The 22,053-nt window shown below is 42.8% G+C and overlaps 1 protein-coding gene across 17 annotated transcripts in view; it reads right to left on the bottom strand.

The window, feature by feature from the left end:
* Nucleotides 1–22,053, bottom strand: part of afdna (afadin, adherens junction formation factor a) — a 123,582-nt gene that overhangs the window by 4,232 nt on the left and 97,297 nt on the right. For 6 of the 17 annotated variants that reach the window (XM_085247172.1, XM_085247168.1, XM_085247169.1 and 3 more), the window contains 14 exons: nucleotides 21,165–21,230; nucleotides 21,003–21,076; nucleotides 18,715–18,833; nucleotides 17,256–17,456; nucleotides 16,133–16,224; nucleotides 15,737–15,937; nucleotides 15,074–15,212; nucleotides 14,105–14,504; nucleotides 13,560–13,804; nucleotides 13,259–13,473; nucleotides 12,573–12,752; nucleotides 10,677–10,715; nucleotides 8,302–8,436; nucleotides 3,830–3,929 (listed from right to left, as the gene is read on the bottom strand). In XM_085247172.1, coding sequence (XP_085103298.1) covers nucleotides 3,830–3,929; nucleotides 8,302–8,436; nucleotides 10,677–10,715; nucleotides 12,573–12,752; nucleotides 13,259–13,473; nucleotides 13,560–13,804; nucleotides 14,105–14,504; nucleotides 15,074–15,212; nucleotides 15,737–15,937; nucleotides 16,133–16,224; nucleotides 17,256–17,456; nucleotides 18,715–18,833; nucleotides 21,003–21,076; nucleotides 21,165–21,230 — 2,206 coding nt within the window. Of the gene's footprint in view, nucleotides 1–3,385; nucleotides 3,930–8,301; nucleotides 8,437–10,676; nucleotides 10,716–12,572; nucleotides 12,753–13,258; nucleotides 13,474–13,559; nucleotides 13,805–14,104; nucleotides 14,505–15,073; nucleotides 15,213–15,736; nucleotides 15,938–16,132; nucleotides 16,225–17,255; nucleotides 17,457–18,714; nucleotides 18,834–21,002; nucleotides 21,077–21,164; nucleotides 21,231–22,053 lie in introns of all 17 variants that reach the window. The other 11 variants (XM_085247174.1, XM_085247180.1, XM_085247179.1 and 8 more) reach the window with 6 other exon arrangements.

Below are 22,053 nucleotides of genomic sequence, written 5' to 3'. Positions count from 1 at the left end.
GAAACACTGGCTCCACATGGTAAAGAGGATTTCTTCTCTTGTGTTCTGTGTACTGGTGAGAATAGTGGTTGAATCTCACTCAGGAAAAACCCACGAGTTAGACATTAAACATCCAGTCCCAACTCTACTTGGCTGCCTTTTCAAAGAGCACAACTGCAGTCTAGATGGATGTAAGGTTTCGTGTTTCAGGATGCAAATCAAAGGTTGGTACAGTTCAGACGCAGACACAGTGATGGGGTGTGAACCCCGATAGATTCATCCAGCTGGCAGCTCCCAGGCTTTTTACTTTGGGTTTTATGGAGCCAAAAGCAAGAGGGGGTGGGGGATCTGAAGTATAGTCTGGGACGGGATCAAACCGGGTCCCACTTCAGCCCACATAAATACAAACTGGCAGAGAACAAAGCAACCACAGAGAAACAAGCCTCGTTCAAGGCCAGAAACATTCCTCTGTGCAGCCAAAAGAGATGAAAATTATACTTCTGGCACTACAATAGAAAATTCTTCACATTCACATGAAAAAAGTCATCCACTGGCCTGTGATTGATTCTCAAAGGTTATGAATGTTTTTCTTTTACTCTGGCTCGGTTATCTTGGAGGCCAAAGGACGCCCGTTTAAATTGCTGTTTTGTTTCCCTGCTCTGGTACACATCTTTCTGTTTGAGCATCGCTCTCTGCGGATAACTGAACTCGTCCTTCCTCTGCAGCTTTCTCCGGTTCGTGCACCTTTGAGGCAAACTGGCATCTGTATTGTTTTTCCTGTGGTTTCAATCTTGATTACACAAAAATACCTCTAACCCAAGAAGAGGCCACACTTTATTAAAGTGAGACTCAAACCTCTAGGACCTGCCAGCTGATCAAATAACACACATCAAATACAGTTTCATATTGGCAGGGAAGCTGGAGACTCAGGTGCTGTTTGTTCACCTGAACCTGCCGCAAAGCCCTGTGGGAGTTGTAATAAGGTTTTAGTAAATAAAGCCGCAGCGTTAGACAGCATTGAAGCTACAGCAGAGACACAGACTGACAGGCGAGATGACAGAAATGAAACAAAAGCTGATACGAGGAGGGAAAATTAGGCACTTCTGGGACAGCAAATTAAGAGAGAGTCCAAAACACAGACACGCAAAGTGGGGAAGAGCAGCAAAGAATAAATAAGGAAATAAATACAGACTGCAGCCTGGTGGAAGCTATGCACAGGCAGTAAAAAGCAATAGAAATCAAGCCGGTTACTGGGGTGAGCTGCTGGCAGCCAAAGTGCACTGTTTGCTGTGTGTTTATGCACAATGTGTTTGACTGTGAGGTGAAACGTGCAGATTTTACTCCCGAGGGAGGGGGGAGAGGGTGTTTGGGTGAGGTAGGTTGTTGGGGGTGGGGGGGTGTTAGTGGGATGATTTTGTTTAATTTAAGTGAGATTGCAGCACAGAATTCCCATGAGGTCCTGGATGTGTTTTGATCTTTAATATAAGCAGCAGCGGCGATGGAGGTGGTTTCGTGTTAAAGGTGCAGGCGGCCTCCTGGACCTCAGGTGCTGCTGAAACTCAGACTGTGCTGCAGTCAAAGCTCTGTTTGTCTATGGATGTTCAAACTGCTCAAATTGACAGCATCACAAAGGGATCGTTATGTCTACTCATCACCGAGTCATCTGTCTTTTTTCAGGCCAACACAATGCCTAGTTTAGGTACTTACTAGATTTTTGGGAACCTTACATTATGAAAAAAGTTTTTAACAGAAGATGCTAAAAACCTGATGAATCTGTGATACCAATACTATGGAAATAACTCACTACCACATATGTACTGGGGTCAAAACCTCAATTTATCAGTTGTAGGTTTTTTGACTGAGCTGCTTTTTACATGTGACAAGAAAAAAAATCCACTTTAGTCCCCAATTTGTTTTTGTTTTTTTTATTTTGGGGACTTTTTTGTTCTTTTAAACTAAAAGAGGATCAAAAACCTCATGGGTTCCTGTTCCATCAGGAGCAGAGAAGCTCTCCCTAAATCTTACCTTGCTTTGTTTTTTCTCTTCAACTCTAAACTGGATCATCATTTACAAAACAATCATCTTTTATTAAGTAAATCTAATAACTGACCATAAAGTCATTAGGGAATTGCTTAGCGAGGTCATCTTCTCAGGCTAGCTTCCAAGCTGGCTTGTTTACTCGCCGCCTGCTGGTCATTGGAAAGAATGCGTGTTTAAGGCTCAGCAGGTTTCACATTTCCATCGCAGAGCCCTGCGTTTATCTTTTATACGAGCTCTATCCAAGGGATACGGAATAAATAAAATTCTGGGTGAAATTTTTGTGGGAACACAAAACTTCCAAACAGCAGCCAGCTGGCTGCAGCTCGAACTCTTTCAAACAATGAAGAAGAGATGCCTATCTTGAAATAATATCTGACATGGATAAATCCACATTTGGACTGCGTTAAAGACTATTTTAACCTCTTGATAAAAAAAAAAAAAAAAAAAAAAAAGCGGCAGCCTGATCATGAACCTCTAGAATTTATGGCGCTCCGTCAGTGTGGTCAGAGTAGACTGAGCTATAGAGAAGGAAAACGAGCCGTTTAAACAGACACAGACAAAGAGGAGCTCCTTCACTCAACACACTGCTGCTGTGTGCAGTTTTTGCATGTTTATGAAATGATTCTGCTCAATTGAGTGATTGATGGGTGTGAGAAGCCAATGGTGTGTCTCCTTCCCTTTAAAGCCAACACCGCTAAGCAGAGCCACGGGGCAGGACAGGGGGGGCGGGGGGGTGGGGAGGACGGGCAGGCAGGCAGGCAGACTGACGGCTGGCCTTTACCCCCGCCCCCCAACCCAAATTCCCAAGCAGCAACCAACCAGACACAAAGGAGGCGGCGAGCGACAACACCAACAGTACTATGATTGGCTCTGATGGGTCTCAATCTGCAGCAAAAAGTGGTGGCGTGATTATCGATTGCTTTTTTCTGTTCACTAGTGCTGATCGAAGGGGGAGGGGAGGGTGATTGGAGGAAGATGAGGACGGAGGGCGGGGGGGGAAAAAAAATTACTGGGGGACAAGAGGTGTTCAAATAAACCTACAATGAAAAATATGAAACAAACAGAACCTGATTTGCTTGAGGAGGAAGAGAGAGGGGGGGCAAATTTCTACATATAAAAACTAACAGTGATGAATCGACGACAAAAAAAAGGAAAAAACAAATAAATTTGGACAAACATGTAAAAGAGGGAAAAAGTAGACGGTAGAAGTGAAAGGGCACCTCTCTACTGAAAACAAGATAAACCAAGAAGAAAGTAGCACTAAACCATAAAGGAGTGGGTAGAAAATGAAGATGAGTGAGTGAGAGGGAGGGGCGGGCGCTTTAGAGGGCGCTGTGGCGAGCCTGACTCCTCTCTCCAGTTCTACCTTTATAGCCTCCTGGGGGCATGGAGCTCGGTTTGGCAGGAAGGGGGGGGGCTGTACTGTTGGAGTTGTTGACTGGCGGCTGGAACGAGCCAGACAGGAAGATGCCGTCAGAAAGAGGGCGGGGCTTGCGCGCAGTGGGCGGCGGCTGAGGCTTGCTGTGATTAGGCGAGGCGGTGGCCGGGAGGTCGCCGTACGACTTCCGGGTCGCCGACAGCTTCACCTGACCTGATTGGCCGCCGCCGCCACTCCCTGCTTTGGTGGCGTCCTCCTCGTCTTCGTCATCGCCCGTGTAGGTGACAAACTTGGCGGTGTAGAGCATGTCGGGGGAGGTGACCTGGGTTTTGAGGTAGGAGGTGTTTCTCTGTGGTGGGGGTGGGGGGGTGTTAGTAGGGTTTTGGGGGGCAAGGGGTTGGTAATCCCGTGGAAGCGGGGGCCGATACAGACCGGCCGGCTCGTCAGGCGTCAGCAGCTTTCTCTCCGCCTCCTCGTGCTGCCGGCGCCGCTCGGCCTCCAGGCGAGCGTAGTACTCCTCCTCCTGTCTCCTCTAGGGGAGGGACAACCTGTTAGTAAGCGCCGCTCTCAATGGCTCACACCTAACACTAATCAGCTACGTGGGAAACTACTCAACGAGCTGCACTACTCTGCTTCTGCACAAGCAGCGCTCCACCAGTCTGATGAGACTCCCACCCAAACTCCAACTGAACCTGAACTACAGCCGCGTGTAAGAACCGCAAAGTGCGCCAAAACTAAACCGTACCAGCAGGTCAGGGGCATCGTTTCATAAGGTGTTCCAGCTGCATCTTGATGAATGACTCAGAAATACTGATGACATGTTTGATGTGTAACAATTCTGAATCCGAGAACAAAAATGAAGCATCCCTGATTTAAGATCATCCACGGGACGAAAGAACTGGAAAATCAATAGGAAAAAAAGTGGCTCAAAAGTGGAAGTATGAGCTAAAATGATATTAAGAAGTGGGGGCAGAGCTCAGTTGCATAAAGGTACTGCCTCACACTTCAGTGCGTCCTCTGGGATTTAAAAAAAGTTTTATTAATAAACAACTATAACATTTATTTTCTCCTGTGTTTCTTATTAAAACAAATATACGAAAAATACCTTAAATTTAAAGTCATATAAACCTGCTTTGTGGTGCAAAGCAGACAAAATCACAAGCAAAAAACTCGACCAGCTGAGAACATTTTAAGATTTAAACTAATAAAAGTTTCAAATGGAAAAAGCTTTTTTCCCCTCCATTTGTTTTATATAATTTATAAATCAGAGTAAGCAGCTCTCCAAGTTATCTACATGTAAACCTTTTAGGCTGCAAATGGGAGGTGTAATTAATAATCAAGCACAATTTCCCTTCAAGCATAAACAGGATAATGTGAGGTAAAAAAAGAAATAAAAAAAAAAAAAAAATGGTTGCAAGCTGTGAAAACAGTCCAGACGCGGCTGCTCTGGAAAGAAGCATCTGATTACTGCTTTCATGAATGATTCATGTGTTTATTATTCATTTAAAATCTATTTAACTTGATTGAAATAACTCATAAAGTTTATGAAATGATACATAATTTCAGTTATTCAAATGTGAGGAAGTGTTTCCTCAGAGGCGAAAGTGGAATATTTTAAATTCCTGCTTTTTCTGAAAAAATTGCAAACCTACACATTTGAGGAGCTGGTAACTCAAATTAAAAAAAAAAGCATTAATTAACTAATAAGCTACTTTTTCAGTACTGATGTCAACAATCCATCCAAAAGGGAACGATTAACTTCATCTTTAAAATGTTATGATTAATGTGCTCTCAGTTTTAGGAACATAACCACATCTGCTTTCCCTTCCTACAGCTATTTCACAAGGCCAGCTTTTCTTTCTTTTTTTTCCTTTGATGATTTTTAAATCATCTTATTAGGTTTCAGAAAGATAAAAAATAAAATAAAATCAGGGACCAACTTCAAGGCTGATGCCCCTGTGCTGGTCTCAATTCTGCTGGTTTCCTGTGTCTGTGAGTGTACACTGATGCAGCTCGGCACTCTTGAACGTCACGCCTGATGCATATGTTGCTCCACATCACTGCGAAAATCTAATATCGTGGGTTTTTTTTTAATGCTGTCCATCAACCAAACTTGGGAAATCTCCTCCGACTGGTCTATGAAATCCGCTAACTTGACACAACGCTAAAAGAATCCAGCTTACCGCCGTCTCCTCTTCCCTCATCACTCTGTTTGTGTATGTGTGCTGGGTGTCCATGTGTGCTCGGTTTTATGTGTGGCCCGGGTTTGTATTTTACGGTTTGTGGGTAGGTTTTTAAGTTTCCAGCCCACCCTGTCTCCAGTGGCTGAGCTCCAAAATCTACACTAGGGGGTGGGAGGCCTGTGATGAAGCTTCACTGGTGAATGTGTTTAGATTTTGAGGTTTGGAGCGTGACCAGCCGCTCCGGGGTCACTCAATCTGGATGCTTCTTGTATCAGATTATCTTCACATTTTTTGGTCCGTTTCATGTGTTGAAGGCCTGCCAGGAGGAGGCTGAGGGGAGGGCTGAGTGTAGTTGTGATTGTACATGTCTTCAGAGAGACCATGCGCTGCTGTGGGTGTATCCGAGCCGCTATGGCCAGGTTCAGCCAGCCCAGTGGGAATCTGAAGAAACTGGGAGGGATTAGTGGATGTGTGGGGTTTGAATGAGTGAGCGGCTGGGTTTCTGAATATGTACAGTATGGATGGCTGAGGGCGGGTATGAGGCAGGTGGGCCGACAGACCTCTGCGGTGCGTGTGTGTGTGCGTGTGTGTGTGTGTGTGTGTGCATGATGTGGGTATAAAGCATGTGGTTTTTGGGAAAAGTTGGAGGAGGGTGGGCAGCATTCCCCTAAACATAGTTTCCAAAGCAATGCTGGATGAAATGACAACAAAAAATAAAATTAAAAACCTCACAAAAAATAAATGAATCAAAACTGCTTCCCCAAAATAACTGAAACTTCCTGACGCACACTGACGATAACAACAACAACATGATGGGAGTCCCATGCTTCAGGTGGGTGGAGGCACGTAACATGACACAGCAACACATCACATAGGGTGGGGGGGGTGCACAGGATGAGGACATGCAACTGGACAACTTCATAATAAACATCAGAACAATCATAACAGCCTGAAAACAGTTTATTTATCTTAGAAACACCTAAATATTCTCCTAATTAACATTTAATCAAATCCCTGAGATTTCTGGGATGCCTAAAGTTGAAATTGAACTTTAAAATCTGAATAAATATGCATGTTATTTTTAAACAACCAGTGGTCTTATGGGTGGTTTGCAGCTCACCGGACAAATGGACCGCGCTAACGGTATCACAGTGAAATCAGCGGGCACGACACAAAGATAAAAAACAATGAGCATGTTTGATTAAACACGCACGACACATGTGGGTGGGTGAATGCTGCACCAAACCACTGGTCATTTAAAAATACAGCACATGTATTACATTTCATCTCTCATATTAACCTGAGTTACTAAGTGACATTGAAGACTAAGCCAACAAAGGCATGAAAGTAAAAGCTTTGGGAAGTTTTCAGACTCATTCATCTGCTGCACATTTTACCGTTACAGTGAAGATTTAGTTTAAAACAAAGCAAAGGTGCTTTTTTGGCAATTAATCCCACATTAAGTGTCCCATCTTGTCATCCATTCATTCGTTGCTTTTTTTTTTTTTCCTTCTTGTATGTTCACGTATTACTAGTACTCTGAGACAGAGCTCACCTCACACTCTCGCTAACCCTGACCGCCAGTGAGAGGAAGCCCTTGTCCGCCGCTTGAATCCACGATCTCATTCTTTCAATCACTACCCGGAGCTCGTGGCGGCAGGTGAGGGTTGTAAAATGACAGCTGCATTTCTCGCTCTGCTCTCTATTTCCCACAACAGCTTAAGTAACTAAAAATCTCTTGCTTACAGAGGAAAACAGTTTGCTAAAGGCCCACCAAACTGAGGCTAGATACAAAGGATTAATATATAAATAACTATAGTTTAACTTTATAGTAGGACTGATAAAATCCTATTATCTGCAATTTTAATTGCATTTATTAGACAGTTAAGAGTGCACCAGGTAAAAGGGTCTGAATTCTTCCAAAGCATCTTCACATTCAGGGGTTAGACCGATGTGATGGGTTGGTATAGTTTAAAATCTCTATGAAATCAAGGTGTGAATGTACAAAGAATATAAAACGTATTTTCTTTTTACCAAAGTGCAGGCTAAATATGCAAACGAACTGAATTGTAAACACAGTGGCTACATTTTAGCTTACATTGACAACCTAGAGGAAAACGACATGCAACACTTTCAAATTAAAAGCCTTTTTCAGTAGGACTAAAAATGTAGTCCTTTGCATCATCTGTGCTGTAAACACTGTTATCTGGTAACAGGGGAAACAGTTTGCCAGTATATCTAAAAGTTTAGCACCTTTAAGTATAATCCAACAATCTGAATTAAAATTACATTAAATCTTATCAAATGCCAATATTTTGGTTCTTAACGGGAATTTTTGATGTTTAATGAGGATTTTTAAGGACCTTCTTTCTCTTATCATGCTAATAGCTCCTTGTTAGCATCGCGTACTTTGGTTTTATTGTGTATTAGCAGCTGGCTGTTGCACCCTAACAGGGGAAAAAAAAAAATTTAAGACAAGAGAAAGCTGCATAATTTTGTAGATTTGGATATAATGTAATTACTGTTCAAATATCGGTCCAACCCCCGTGTGTGTGTGTGTGTGTGTGTGTGTGTGTGTGTGTGTGTGTGTGTGTGTGTGTGTGTGTAAACCTAATCTGTGCTACACCTGAAGCTCTGACTCAGTAATACTTTAATAAAGGCACAAAGCATTAATTTTAATCAGGTCAGAACTCCAGCGGTTTCAAGGACAGACACACCGACCTTCTCCTCGGCCTCTCGCTTGGCTCTCTCCTCCTCCCTCCACCTCCTCTCCTCCTCCTGCTTCGCCCGCTCCTCTGCCTCCCGCTTACGAATCTCCTCCAGCTGCTGCTTACGCCGCCGCTCCTCATCCTGCAACTGGTCACACACACCCGCGGGGAACATGCCGCAAGGCACGCATGCAAATGAGGAAAGAAATTAGTACGCGTGGCATTCACAGACACATAATCTGAGCACATTTTCTTTTGGATTTGTTCAACTGCACTAATATGTTTGTGTACAAATGTGAGGTAGAACTGCATTTGTCTCACAGGACTGCTCCTGGGGGGAGGAGCTGTGTGCACTGCAAACACACAGCACAGGCAGAAAGAAACAGACACGCACGCACGCACACACTGCTAAACATGCACACACCGACATGCAGCGACAACGACAACAGCAGCAGCAGTAACAACAACCGGAAAAGGGCAGAGCGAAAAGCAAAGACAGCCCCTCCTTTGGCTACTTAAGGTGTACTTGATTTCGTTTACAGATCATTAAATGTCCCACTGAGCAGCAGAGGAATAATAAATCAAGCGTACCTGAAGTAACTGCAAGCTTAATGGGCTGCAGCAGAAATATTCCGAAAACAATCCCGACAAACCAAGTGCAGCATGGCGACAAACGAAACAAACACACCCATTCTAGGGCTGGATGGTGGTTAAAGGGTCAGTTTAACCAAACGTTCGCGGTGGTATCTGTCCACAAAGAAGCTCCAATAAGGCTCCCCGTTTGCTCCTTTTCTAATTCTTATGCAGGATATATTGTTTTGCTTGAGTCGTTTCAATTTGTTTATTGAGTGAATTTTATATATTTTTAATTTCTTACAATTACTATTTTGGCTACACTTTTCTTTGTCTTTATATTTCCATTAAAAAAAAAGTTGTATTTACACTGTAAAGGTTTTCCAGTAGATTTGAAGGCAATGCAGTCTTCCTTCTTTATTTTTGTTATTTGTTAATATTTGCCACTATTGCATTAGGGTAAATATGGTAACTACATCATTCTAGGTCATGGTCAGGTCAATGCTATGACCCTGGTTAAATAAAACTAAATCTGTCTATCAATCATTTAACCACAAAGTGATGTTCTGAAGCTGTAGTGTCTAAAAATGTCTGGAACCTGCAATATAGATAATTGCCAGTAGGGGGCAAGAACTTTCCTGCAAAAACAATTGTATAGAAGTCTACGAGAAATTGACCCTACTTTTGTTTCTTCTTTTACCCAATTAAACACTTTCCTGATGAGTTTGTGGTCTCAATCATTAGCCTTAATGCTTGATTAGTACAAAATGTGTTTATTTTGTATACTAGGATCTAGTTTTAGAGTAAAAACTCTTGTTGTTAGCTTATTAGTCCTAACTCCATGTCCAAATATGAGTTGGACATTAAGCAAAAATGATGATCTAAAGCACAGCTGTTGAACTCCAGGCCTCAAGGGCCGGTGTCCTGCAGGTTTTAGATGTGTCCTTGATCCATCACAGCTGATTTAAATGGCTAAATGACCTCCTCAACATGTCTGGAAGTTCTCCAGAGGCCTGGTAATAAACTAATCATTTGATTCAGGTGTGTTGACCCAGGGTGAGATCTAAAACCTGCAGGACACCGGCCCTCGAGACCTGGAGTTCGACTCTCCTAAAGGTTTCAAAATTGTACTTCACAAACTAATGGATCTGAGTCTCTGGGTGGCCAAGTCCATCTCTTATGTACATTTAATCAAGTAAAGCAAGAATTAGCTAATCTAATAACTTGGTTGAACAGACCCTATACAGAGAAGACAAAGAGGCTCAGCAGGTCACACACAAATGGATGGATGGGTAGACAGACGGATGGATTCATGACCACCACGACAACATGATGTGGCCCTTCGCAGGCAGCGCAGGGGGCTCGCAGGACTGTCATGCATTGGTCTCGACCCAGATGCCCCCCATGATGCATTCAGCCATGCAGGCGCCACCTCAATATGTACTCAAAACATCACTGCTGAAAAGAATCACACCAACCGCAGCTCTGCTAATCTGAAAGCATGGACAGGTTTGGTTTGCAGTTATCAAACACCAATATTTAAGCAGCAGCTTCGTTCACCGTCCCCCAGCAGGTGTTTTGAGTTGACAAAGAGATGGACAGCTTCCCCAGCCAAACAACATCAAGCATCCTAGGACCAACTGCTCGTTAGCTAATCATGGCCCAGTCCCGTCTACCACCACGACCCCCGATGAAACGACAACAGCAAGCCCAGATGGGTAGGGAGAGACACGGGCAGGTGGGAAGCCCAGACAGGAAACAGGAAGTGATGTAAGGGCAGGGAGAAGATACTCGTCATTAACAGGATGAACATACCAAGTCTAGAACAGAGATAGCTGGGACAGCAGTCTGCTGCTGAAGAGGAAGAAGAAGAAGAGAATAGAGAGTGAGAGAGGGAGGGGAGATAGTTGGAGGAGGAAATACCCAAATACTGAAAAGGAAGGTGAGGAGGAGTTAAGACTAGATTAGAAAATCGAGGGAGGAACTAAAGAGTAAAACAGAGATAAGAGAAGAGCAGGGGAGGACATAGAATAAAGTGAAAACATGGTTTGGTCTTATTACTCTGTTGATGAGAAGCTTTTAAATCTAAAAACTACAGAGCTACATCTTTAACGTTGAGCTCATCGTCCCATATTTTTCTCTTCAACTTTATCAATGAAGCTTTGGTAAAGTAAAATAGTCCAAGAAGTTTTTACTTCTTAGAGAAAGTTGTAATTTTGTGGTATTATCCATTTACTGTAAGCTAACTAAATGTCCACTTTTAGTCATGAAGACCTAAACTAGACCCTGTTTACACTTAGCTTAAAAATACATTATGAACAATCTAACACAGGTGTAAAAGACCACCGAGGAGCACTACCAAACCTTACTGGTGGTCTGGGACCCACTTCAGAACATACCTGTGGTAGTGTACATACTAATGCACACGTGGGGAAAAAAGTCAAACAAACCTCACTCAAACAACCACAAAGAGACACAATTATCCTAAATCAGCAATAACTCCTCACTGCAGTGATGCACATTAGATGACTGGACAGCATTTAAATGGATTATTTTATGTTAGTAATACTGTCACAATAACCTCTAACCACGTTATCCAATGTTTTACCTTTTGCGCACTTTATCCAGTTCAGTACTTGGGAACAGTACTCATAGACAGTAAAAAAGACTTTATCTGTGCCCCCATTATAAATTACTTTGACCAACCACTGTGAACAGCTGGAAACGCCTGCACATTTCTATTAGTGTCTGAAATATGTTTCTGGTGTATATGAGCCTAAATTCCCTTCCTAAGCAGCCAAAAGTCCCAGATTTTAAAACCAAGTGTATACCAGTCTTCAAGATGAATAAAGTAGTTCAACAAAGAAAAAGAACGCAGCAAACCAAAGACATAAAAAAATAAAATAATTCACACAGTCAACCAAACTCTGAGATTCATCCACAGCTACTAAAGACACCCACGTTCCGCATCCTAAGATATCCAGTCAAAGTCTGGTAAAAGTCAGCTACAAAACAGTTACCTTCACTACAGAGCTACTGGGAGGAACACACAGCAGATCTACACACGACCCGGATGAATGCACAACTGATGTGTCTGAACCTAGAAAAGCACTTTCCTCCTGAGGTTTCGACACACACTCAGGCTCGTGCTGGATGACTCGGTGAATTCAAACACCCAGCATCGTCTTCACCTTAAAAATACTGGATATTTGATATCCATTGTAGTGCAAGACCTGTGCTTAAATAATCAAAAGGCTGCACATGTGCAGCGTTTGCTCAAATAAAAGTCACATCCACGAGATGTGAAAGCAGCTTTAACGACACTGCTGCCGCCTGCCCTCCCATCCACCCCTCCAGCCAATCAGATTTAAGCAGCTCAGCATGGCAAAGCGATGATAGAAGCATGTTGCAGATGCACATTGCAGGACATTCATAGTGGGAGCCATTTTCCCTTCTAGCATTTGAAAGGCGGTTCTGTTTTCCCCCCCATCAGCCCGATTTCCTGCGGCTCGCCCTGAACTCTGAGCTGATGGGTAGTAACGCTCGAAAAACAGAAGTCAGAAAGTTTGATTTCTGCCAAAGCAGCCTTTGCACATGATACGATTTCGACTCCCTCCTTTTCTTTTTGTTAAGAAAAAAAAAAAAGCACCTTCCCTACTTCCTTCAAATGAACTCATTTTTCCCCCTCAGTCATTTCCTTCCATTTCTTACCCTGGCTCTCTTCTCGGCCTCCAGCCTCTGCATGATCATCACGGTGTCCACGTCTTCATCATCCTCCTCGTCCTCCTCGTCGTCGCTCTGCTTGGACTCCTGCAGTCGTTTCTGGAACTGCCACTCCAGCATCAATTTCCTGAGGCGGTCGTTTTCTTCCGCTGTTCGCTCGGGCTTTGCCTGCAAAACAAAATGATGTTTAGAAACTGAAGTCGTCTTACCGGAATAAGCCACAAGGTCATCTAAGTATCAGAACGGGGCACCGGCCAGTAGCTTTTACAGAAATCCAGCTTTATGTCTTTGGTTAAACCCTGCTCTATCCACGCATAGATGCAGGAGTGGAAAGAGTGTGAGATATATTACCTCTCTAATAATCATATCTTTTATACTTTTGTGTGATGCAACATTTACACCCTGCACCTACCACTTGATATCAATATCTGGTGAACCATTTCTAACAATATCTGACCTAATTACTTTCTTTTGAATGATCTTTACTGGTTTTTACCATTAAATATTTCCTACTTGAGGCAAGAAGATAAAATAACAGTTTGCATAGCAGTTTTGATCATACTCTTCCACAATATCCTCATAATGTCAAGTCGATCACTATAACTCTGCTACTTCCTTCTAAAACATGATCTCTGATTTCAAATCACTCCTCCCACTGTTGTGAACAAAAGTACCTGCAGCTCCTGGATTTCCTTGTCCAGCAGATCCACGATGTGAAGCTGCTGCTGTTTTTCGGCCTTCTCTCGGGCATCTCTCTTCCAAGGATCTGGAGACAGACTGTCGCTGGACGTCAGCTCCTCCTTGCTGATTGTGATGTACTGCAGGTCTCGCCTCTCGATGGTTCGCGGCTGCTGCTGTGGAAGCAGCTCCCTGATCACTGTGTCCATGCCTGCAGGCATATTGAATACTAGTTATTACAGAGACAAGACTGGTTTATTTGTTTAAACAAGAAGTAACTAATACATTTCTTGTTACCAGCAGGGTTGGAGGCACTAGCAGGAGGAGGTACAGCAGACCGCGGCAGACTGGCCAGCTTCTCTGGTCTGGGTGGAGGAGGCTGAGGCTGTGGGGGGTGGTAAGGCTGAGGTGGAGCCATGGAGGCCACAGGGGGCTGGTGGTGAGGAGGAGGCATGGCTCCTCCGTTGTGAGGCTGGACGGGCATGACAGGGTTGGCCCGGATCTGACCCAACTTCCTCTCCTGCTCCCTCCTCTTCCTATCCCTGGAAATGCATCAATATCATCATCATTAATACTCAAAATCAGATGCATAAATGTAGCAGTATGACATCACCTTGTTTTGTTTTTTTAATTGAAAAATGGGAATCCTGTACTAATACGTTTTTGCTTTTAGAGAAAGTGCCATTTAAAAGGGTGACTTGGCCAAGGTCTTAAAATGCAACAAGCATAAATGCTTGTCTACATCTTCCCTCAGAAATAATAAATAGCAAGCCGGATATAGTAAATAGTAAATAACAAAGATGCTTTTTTTGCTAACATTTCAATAAACAAAACAAGCCCACCTCTCTTCCTCAAGCCGAGCCTTCTCCTTCTCATACCAGCGCTGCTGCTCCTCTCTCTTCTTGCGGTCAGCAGCTTGCTGAGCCGTTACTGGGTTGATAGCAGCTGGAGGGGGCGGAAGCGGTAGGTCCGGCTGTGGGTCGTAGGGTTCGGGGTAAGCTGCTGGAGGTGGAGGAGGAGGAGGGGGCAGGTCAGACCGAGACGGCGGCTGTGCCGAATGCGGTGGCACGGTGTGAGGGGCGTTGGGCGTCTTCCATCTGCCCGGGCCGGTCTTCTGGTTTTGGGTCTTGTTCGAAGAAGAGGAGGACGCAGAGAAGTTGAGATGCTCCTGGCTTGATGTTGATGACTCCAGGGAGGAGGACACCTGCGGCTGTGGAGCCCAGTGGTCGGGCCCTACCAGACCTGCAGACACAAAGAAACACATGGTCACCTGCTTGACCAGGGACACCAACTGCACAGTGGTTTCTAAGCCTTTAAACCTCCATGAAAAACCAGTATCAGTACCTCTGAACCCTCTTAGCCTAAAAATGAATTTTATCACTAATGTTGGCACAATACTTTAGTACTAATCAGCTTTCTGAAGAAAGATGGAGGCTTGGTGATGGTAAAACTACAGAGTGTTTTTCCTGGGCATCTGCAGTCCAAAACATTAGATTTTTATATTTATTTTTAAAGTGAAATAACTTACAACTTAGTTATTATTTTTGTTGTTGTTTTCATCTGATGAATGTCAGAAATGACAGCATGTCTGATTTGCTATGCTTTAGCAAATTGTCTTTGCTCTGGTCCTTGAATTTAATATCATGATTTGTGTGTTTTATGTAATCATGAAGGATAATCAACTTTTAAGGGACATTTGGATGCTGACTTTAAGATGCTGTATAATCTGGTAGTGAACACACTAACAGGTGCTGCGGTCCTTTTTCTGTCATCCTCTCTGATCCGATCTGAAGTCAGGTTTTCCTTCTTACCTCCAGGTGGACCTCTCTGGTATTCGAGATCTCTGTGTGGGTAGTCCAGGTCCCGGTGCTGGTAGTGTGGCTGCATTCGCTCATCTGGCCTCATGCCTCCTGGTGGTGGATACAAGTCCTCCTGAGAGTGATTAATCCGCTGCAAAGCAATCAAAACATTAAATATTAGATGAGGAAAAGTATGCGTTATAAAAGGAGAGAGGAGGGGTGGTTGGAAACACAAATAATCAATATCACCTCAATCAGCTACTTATTACATTCCCAAGTTTACCTTAGAGGTTATTATGTAGGCTCTAGTTTGTCTGTTTTATTATGTTATCTTAAATTGTATTTCTAATGTTTAAATATGTTTTTCAATCCTGTGACACTTTTTAAGCCTTTGCATATGCAGATATAACCACGGTGACTCATAAGAGATGGAACAAACGATGCTCAAAACTGGGAGGACGAAGATGAGAGGAGCTCACAGCCAGAAAAGGATGGAGAAGGAGATGATGATCGGCTTGTCAACAAGCTGATGGCTTCAAACATTTCTGTGTCACCAAAATGTGATTTGGAAAAACACATTGATGAATAATAAAACTTTACTAATCTTTTTGGGTCTCATAGAGCGTTGTAACGCCCAGAAAAACAGTATCTGAAAAGTATCTCAAGCTTCCGTACCTGCATGCTGTTGTTGTGGATGTTATCGCCCATGGGGAGGCGATCTCTGTCCTCCATACCCTGCCAGTGTGGTGGGGGCCCCTGCTGCCCTGGTCCCACCACCCGATCCTGGCTCTTGGAGGCTGGGATGGTGAAGTACTCCCTGGGATATGTCTGAGTTGGGATGGGGTAGGCCTCTGGGCGGGGAGGAGAGGGCTCATCCTGAGGAACAAAAAACAAGCGTGTGAAAAAAAACAAAATATTTTGAGATGGTTTTCCAGGAATAAACAAGACTAAGCCATAAACCTGATAAATGATTTCTCATGTCTGCTCAACATACCGAGTGTGCTCAAATGTTGTGTCACTCTGCTGTTACATTTCCCATAAGGGTAAGGATTCAGTCTGATGGTTACTTACGTCTGCACACAGGTTCCCGGTGGAGACGGAGGTGATCTTGGTGCCAGGTCCTCCGGGGTACACTGATTTGTTTGCAGGACTCTGGCTCTGATCTGAAGCAGAGGCAGGAGAAACCATTGCTTTAGTGCAGTAACAAAAAAACAAAGTGTCTCACCAATACACAATTACTGAGGAATAGAAGAATGAAAATGGTTGCTGAAAATATTTTCTTTTCTTCTGAAAATAAATATTTTTCCAGCAGCAGGAAAACTGGCTGCTACTGTGTTTCTAAATCAGGGTGGAGTAGCTACAGAATAACATGAGGGCGGTTTGATTTTTTTTCCTATTTCCTTTACTGCCCACACCAAACGCTGTTGACCAGCGATGGCTCAATGGATCAATTGTTTTATTTATTTTTTTGCATTATAATTGAACTATGAATGATTTTATGCTCTCCTCTTAATTGATTGAGCCATTTGGTTTCTGTTTCATATTTTAATTTATGGTAATGACCTTTTGCCCTTTAGACTACTTTGTTACAGATATTTTACATGCTGTAAAAGGAAATTCCCAGCTTGTAGCATAAATTACATATAATTTGTTGGGATGTGAAATACCATGAAAGGAAGATTTCAAACATAGTAAAGAACAATGATTTTTTTTAATATACTTCATCTGTTTAAACTGTATTAAAGCTTAAAGTTATGTATTATTAGTGATGTGGCTGCTTTGAGTTACAGGTGGGTGCCGACACTGTGCACTTGGCTTTACCTGCAACAATTCAAGCCAAGTTTTAAATGTGCTATATAAATAAAACTGACTTTATTAGGTATCCATGTACACATGGAAAGTTTGCTATTATTGATAATTTAGCAGCCCAAGCTCTTAACCAAATATGACCATATCCGATTCCAAAACAGACAACACTGTGACAGCAAACATGGCCAACTAAAGGCTTTAAAACAATGCGCGACATCCCAGTGGGTACATCCTTCTTAAATATACAGTCTGTAAACCAAATAAGTAGGAATGGTTTCATTATTTTGTGCAGAACTAAAGTTAAAGTTCACCTTATATTTGTGGCGGAAGAAGAGGAATTATTAAAATGACACTGTAATAAATAATTAATAAGCAGCTTTCTTACTGGCTACGTTGGGGCTGGAGCGATGGTCGGCTCGGTTCTTCAGGAGCCGGTCTTCTCCGCTCATCTTCTTTGGCTCGGGGTAAGAGTCCCAGCCGGGCTGCGGGCTCTCTGGAGAGCCGTTCTGCACCGAGCTGTTGTACAGCTCGAAGCCTTCACTCTTTGGTCGCATTTTCCCGTTCTTCTCACGGCCTCGGTCTGACGCTGGAGGTGAAAGAAGAAACAGGAGCAGAGGAAAACAGTTAAAAAGAAAAAAGTGAATCTTTGTGTTGCTGCAGTTTGTCAGCCTTTGTTCTAGTCGAGCTTGTGTTTGGGCCCAACTGATTTCACCTCTTTGGAGTCGTTTGTTGTCTCAGACCATTTTAAACACACATCAAAGTGCTGATCTCCTGCTGGGGCGTCTGTAATTGTGACTGATGCTAATTTAAAGGCATTTAAGTGTATTTTAAACATAGGTTCATATAAAATCCATACAGCACAGCTACCAATTTGTTTCTTCTTCTGGCTTCACGCCATCGTTCTGTGAGAATCTACACTCCTGCTCAGCTTGTCCAGTTTCCTGTAACTAAAGACCGTCCTTCGACGTCTGCTTGTTAAACGTCTCTGTCAGCGGTGCAAGAGTCTGCGGTCGAGGGAATTTGGGAGAAACACGCCTTCATCGTCATCGTGGACCACAGACTGGCCCGGCCAGAACGCTTCCTTAATGAACCTGGGGTCACCGCTCAAGCAGACAAAGACCAGCGCAGAGCCAGACAACCCTGTAAACTCTGCCATGCACGTGTGTCTGCACACACACACAGCTGGCTCTGGCCACAAGCTCTCATTATATCCTCCAGTCTGCTAGCAGGATTTTTACTGTGCTGCAGAGGAAGACAACAAGGACACACTGTCTGGACAAGCCTGCTTCTTTTCCATCATCCACAACACCAAATTACTGGCACACCCTTCAGTGGGACCAACAATAGTTCATTCATTACCACTTTTAAATACTTTAGAGAGCCGTGTTTGTGGCCGTTTTTAAATGCCTCTGAGGGTTGTTGATTGAGGTAGGCTTCATTATTTTTAAAACTCCTAATGATTTTATTCATTTGTGTCTTACTACCAATCCTTTAAAAAAAAAAAAAAAGAGAAGAAAACAACCTTTGTATCTATTAAAAAAAAATAGATACAAATATTACATTTATACCAGAATTAGAGAAAAATCAGCATGCGTGTGGAAAAGGTTGAACCCAAGACAAGTTTTTACATCTATCTGTACAAATAATGGCTGAAATAGTTGAAGACAACTAACCAGAATTCAAAATCAATTCTCAGTTGATTTAATTTGATTAATAAGCCATCAAAGTTATCAATAAGTCACAAAGATTTCCACAAATCATCAGCGCTTCCAAAATTACATCCAGAACCATACACCAGAACTTTTAGTCATGAATAAAATCCTGCTTCTTGTGTGTGCGCTCACCTCTTGCCATCATTGGGCTTGGCTGGTTGAGGAGGGTGGCCAGTCCGTGGTAAATGGCTCCCTGCTTGGCGACTTCCAGAGTGACGACTGAGCCCGTCCTCGTCATCAGCTCTGCCGCCCTGAACAAGAGGGGGGAGCACAAATTACAGAGGGACACACTGAGCCAAGTTTCTTTGCAGCCCCTCCACAGCCCCACTCTCTGGGACAAACTTAGCCCAGTGTGGAGTCACAGTTGTGGCTGTCTAAGGGTTTCATAATTAAAAAATAGGGTAGAAGAACAACACAACATTTTAGGCAAACAGGAATTTATAATCCGCATCTGTGGCGATCCATACCACAATCAGATGAACTAAGATGTATACATACATTTAAATTTAACTTACTGTTTTTTCATAGACAAACTTCAACTGTGTGACTTGTGATTATGTTTAATTTGGCTTATTTAGTGGCAGTTTATCAGGTGGCCACATGTTTAGGAGCGGCAACCTTGATTACCATTATTAGGTACCTGTAGTTTTGGTTTATGATCACCTTTTATGCTGATCGCTGTCTGTTTTTTGGATTACTTTAAACACTTCAGGGATTTAAAGCATGTCAGACAAGAAGACCTGACCTGTGTCTCTTTTTAGTTTGTTACTGAAGTTGCTATGGTGCGGTTTCCTTGTATCCACGTGATAAATATAATCTGAATGTATTGTACTAACTGGTGTTTTTTTTAGCTTCGACATGTTTCTTATGTAAGGCAAAGCGGTTAAGATATGACACATATAGAAAAGAATGTGATTGTATAAGACTGAGACCACAGAGCGATGAGGTACTAACACGGGATGAGGACATGACTGGAAAAAATTAAAAAAAATCAAAGTACCTTTTTTGGTAAAAGAACGTGTAGACAGACAAGGTTGTATCTAACACCCAGGTGGCTACAGAGGTTTATTCTAAGTTGTTCTAAATTATAAAATAAAAGTTTTGAGATTTTAATTTTGTACCAATTTTCTTCCAGCTTCATTGTCAATATTGTTTCAAATATTATTAAAGTTTGTTAAAAAGGAGCAAATTCTCACAAGGTGTTTCATGTTTTGCCTGAAAAGTTCCTGAAATGTTGATTGAACTTCACTAAAACACAAATTTCATATCATGTAGACATAATGGTCTTAATAAGCCTATGCACCAGAGCCTCCTGATGCTTGTTGGTCGAGCACATTGTTTTTTGTTCAAATAAAAACATTTTGAGTGGGAAGTCTGGACAGCTCTGCAGCCCCCAGCACTGCTGTGAGTTAATAACGGGAAGAACAACTGCCTTTACTATGAACCAGAGGAGGCAGGGATTATATTTGTCACTACCAGAGACACGCTTCATTCCAACTTTGGCTCCAATGCTGATGTGTCACTCAGACACGCACAGGATGCCTGCTATTATGTGTTACATGTCCCTGTGTATGGAGCTTTAACCTAATCCTATAAATAGTTGTAGGGCAGAAGCTAACTGTTTGACTGGAAGTGATTCTGGGAATGTAACATCAGCCCCTTGGCGCTGAGGGGAAAACAGGCTCCAAATCCATATTTGGAAACATCACAGCTTTACATACACATCTATGTCTGACAGAAAGGGTAAAAATCCCTTAATCTCTACTTGCTGGGAGTTGAGATTACCACGCTATGATACCATGACAAAAACTCGAAATCTAGAAAAATTAGTTAATTGCTTTAGCTGCTATCTGCATGCTAAAGCAATTAACTTAATGATCTGTTAATCCAGTTTGACTCTTTGTCACAATGCAGGTAATAACACTAAAAATCAAGCCTGTGCATGTCAAGCAAGAGGAATAACAGGATTAATCTGAATGGGGCGTTAGCCACCGCGTGCTCTGGTGCTGTTTCCAAAACACACACACACGCACACACACACACACACGCACGCACACACCCTTTTTCTGCTCGAGCTGCATGTTCCAGACGTGCTGGAAAATCCGTGTGTTTACAAGGACCAACGGGATGCAACGACCTCAGGATGTCTTAACCCTGAGGTGAAAAGTAAATTATCATGCTGACGTGCCGCTGAATGTTTTCTGCTCCTAAAATAACATTAAATGTCAGTTTCATCATCTCGTGACCATAAATGCGTCACTACAGCGCGGTAGGTGGTTAAATATATAAAAAGAAAAACACTATTTACACCCTGCTGCTTCTTTGGGGTCAATCATAAAATTGTAATTTGCTCGTGTGTGCTCAGGATTTCCCAAATTATTTCTGTGGATTAAAAAAATGTTGCTGTACAAGTTTCTCACCTCTCTTGCGATAGGCCGACTAGACTCCGCCCATCAACACTCAACAACTGGTCACCTGCCGCCAAACGACCATCCTGTGTAAACACAAACAGACGCACACTCACACATATTGATCACATCCTGATTCTTTCTCCTGTTTTCCATCGTAGTTTTCATACTGACCATATCAGCTGCTCCGCCTTTGACAACAGACTTGATGTAGATGCCCAGCTTCTCCTGACCAGCACCCTGCAGAGAAAAACCAAACACAGTAAGTATAATGTTCATAAACCTGCGGGTGAAAAAGCGAATGGTTTTCATAAGTGCTTCAGTTTTTATCGAGTAACTCGATTCATTCCTAACACAAAAAGCAGACACATACAATTACCACAATTATTTACTGTAAGTAGGGAAGCACTTTGAATGCTCAAACTGAGTAGAAAGGCCCTATACGAGTACCGGTACATTTATAATTTTCATTTCATCCGATAATGGTTATAAGTTATGACTGGATCGGGTGATCCTGAACTCATTTGAGCTGCTACAGGCTCAGGCTGGGAGAAGATGCATTTAAGTGCCACCACAACATGTTATTAACCTGGGGTCACAGCACATGGCTGCATCTCTCTGAGCCTGATTCCTTTTAAAATAGAGTTTTTCCTTCCCACTGTTACCAAGTGCTTGCTTAATTGTTGGGATTTTCTGTCTAATACTCAGGAGTCCATGCACTGCAACAAAAAAAAAAACAAACCTTAAGGCAGGGGTCGGCAACCTGCGGCTCTTTAGTCCTTATACTGCGGCTCCGCAGTATGTAGCTGAAGTGTATTTTATTTATGTTAGTTCTTTTTTTAACTTGTAGTTCTAAATTGGAAGATTATTTTGATATTGAAATATAAAAATAAAATTATATTTTATTATTTTTTCATCGCTCAAAATAAGCGTCACACTCGCAGAAGCCGGTGTAACCGCCGCAACGCCGTGCATATATCAAGACTTTCAGCCCCAGATGGGCCAATTATGGATCTTTGTATCCACATTATGTCAGCAGCTGTTCTCCACCGTGAACTATGTT

This window comes from Mchenga conophoros, linkage group LG15 (genome assembly GCF_057382185.1).
Source record: "Mchenga conophoros isolate Kocher_MC1m ecotype Shallow Benthic linkage group LG15, M_conophoros_male_GT1.1, whole genome shotgun sequence".
In the NCBI taxonomy this organism is placed as follows: Eukaryota; Metazoa; Chordata; class Actinopteri; order Cichliformes; family Cichlidae; genus Mchenga; species Mchenga conophoros.
This window is presented reverse-complemented; position numbering and strand designations above follow the sequence as displayed.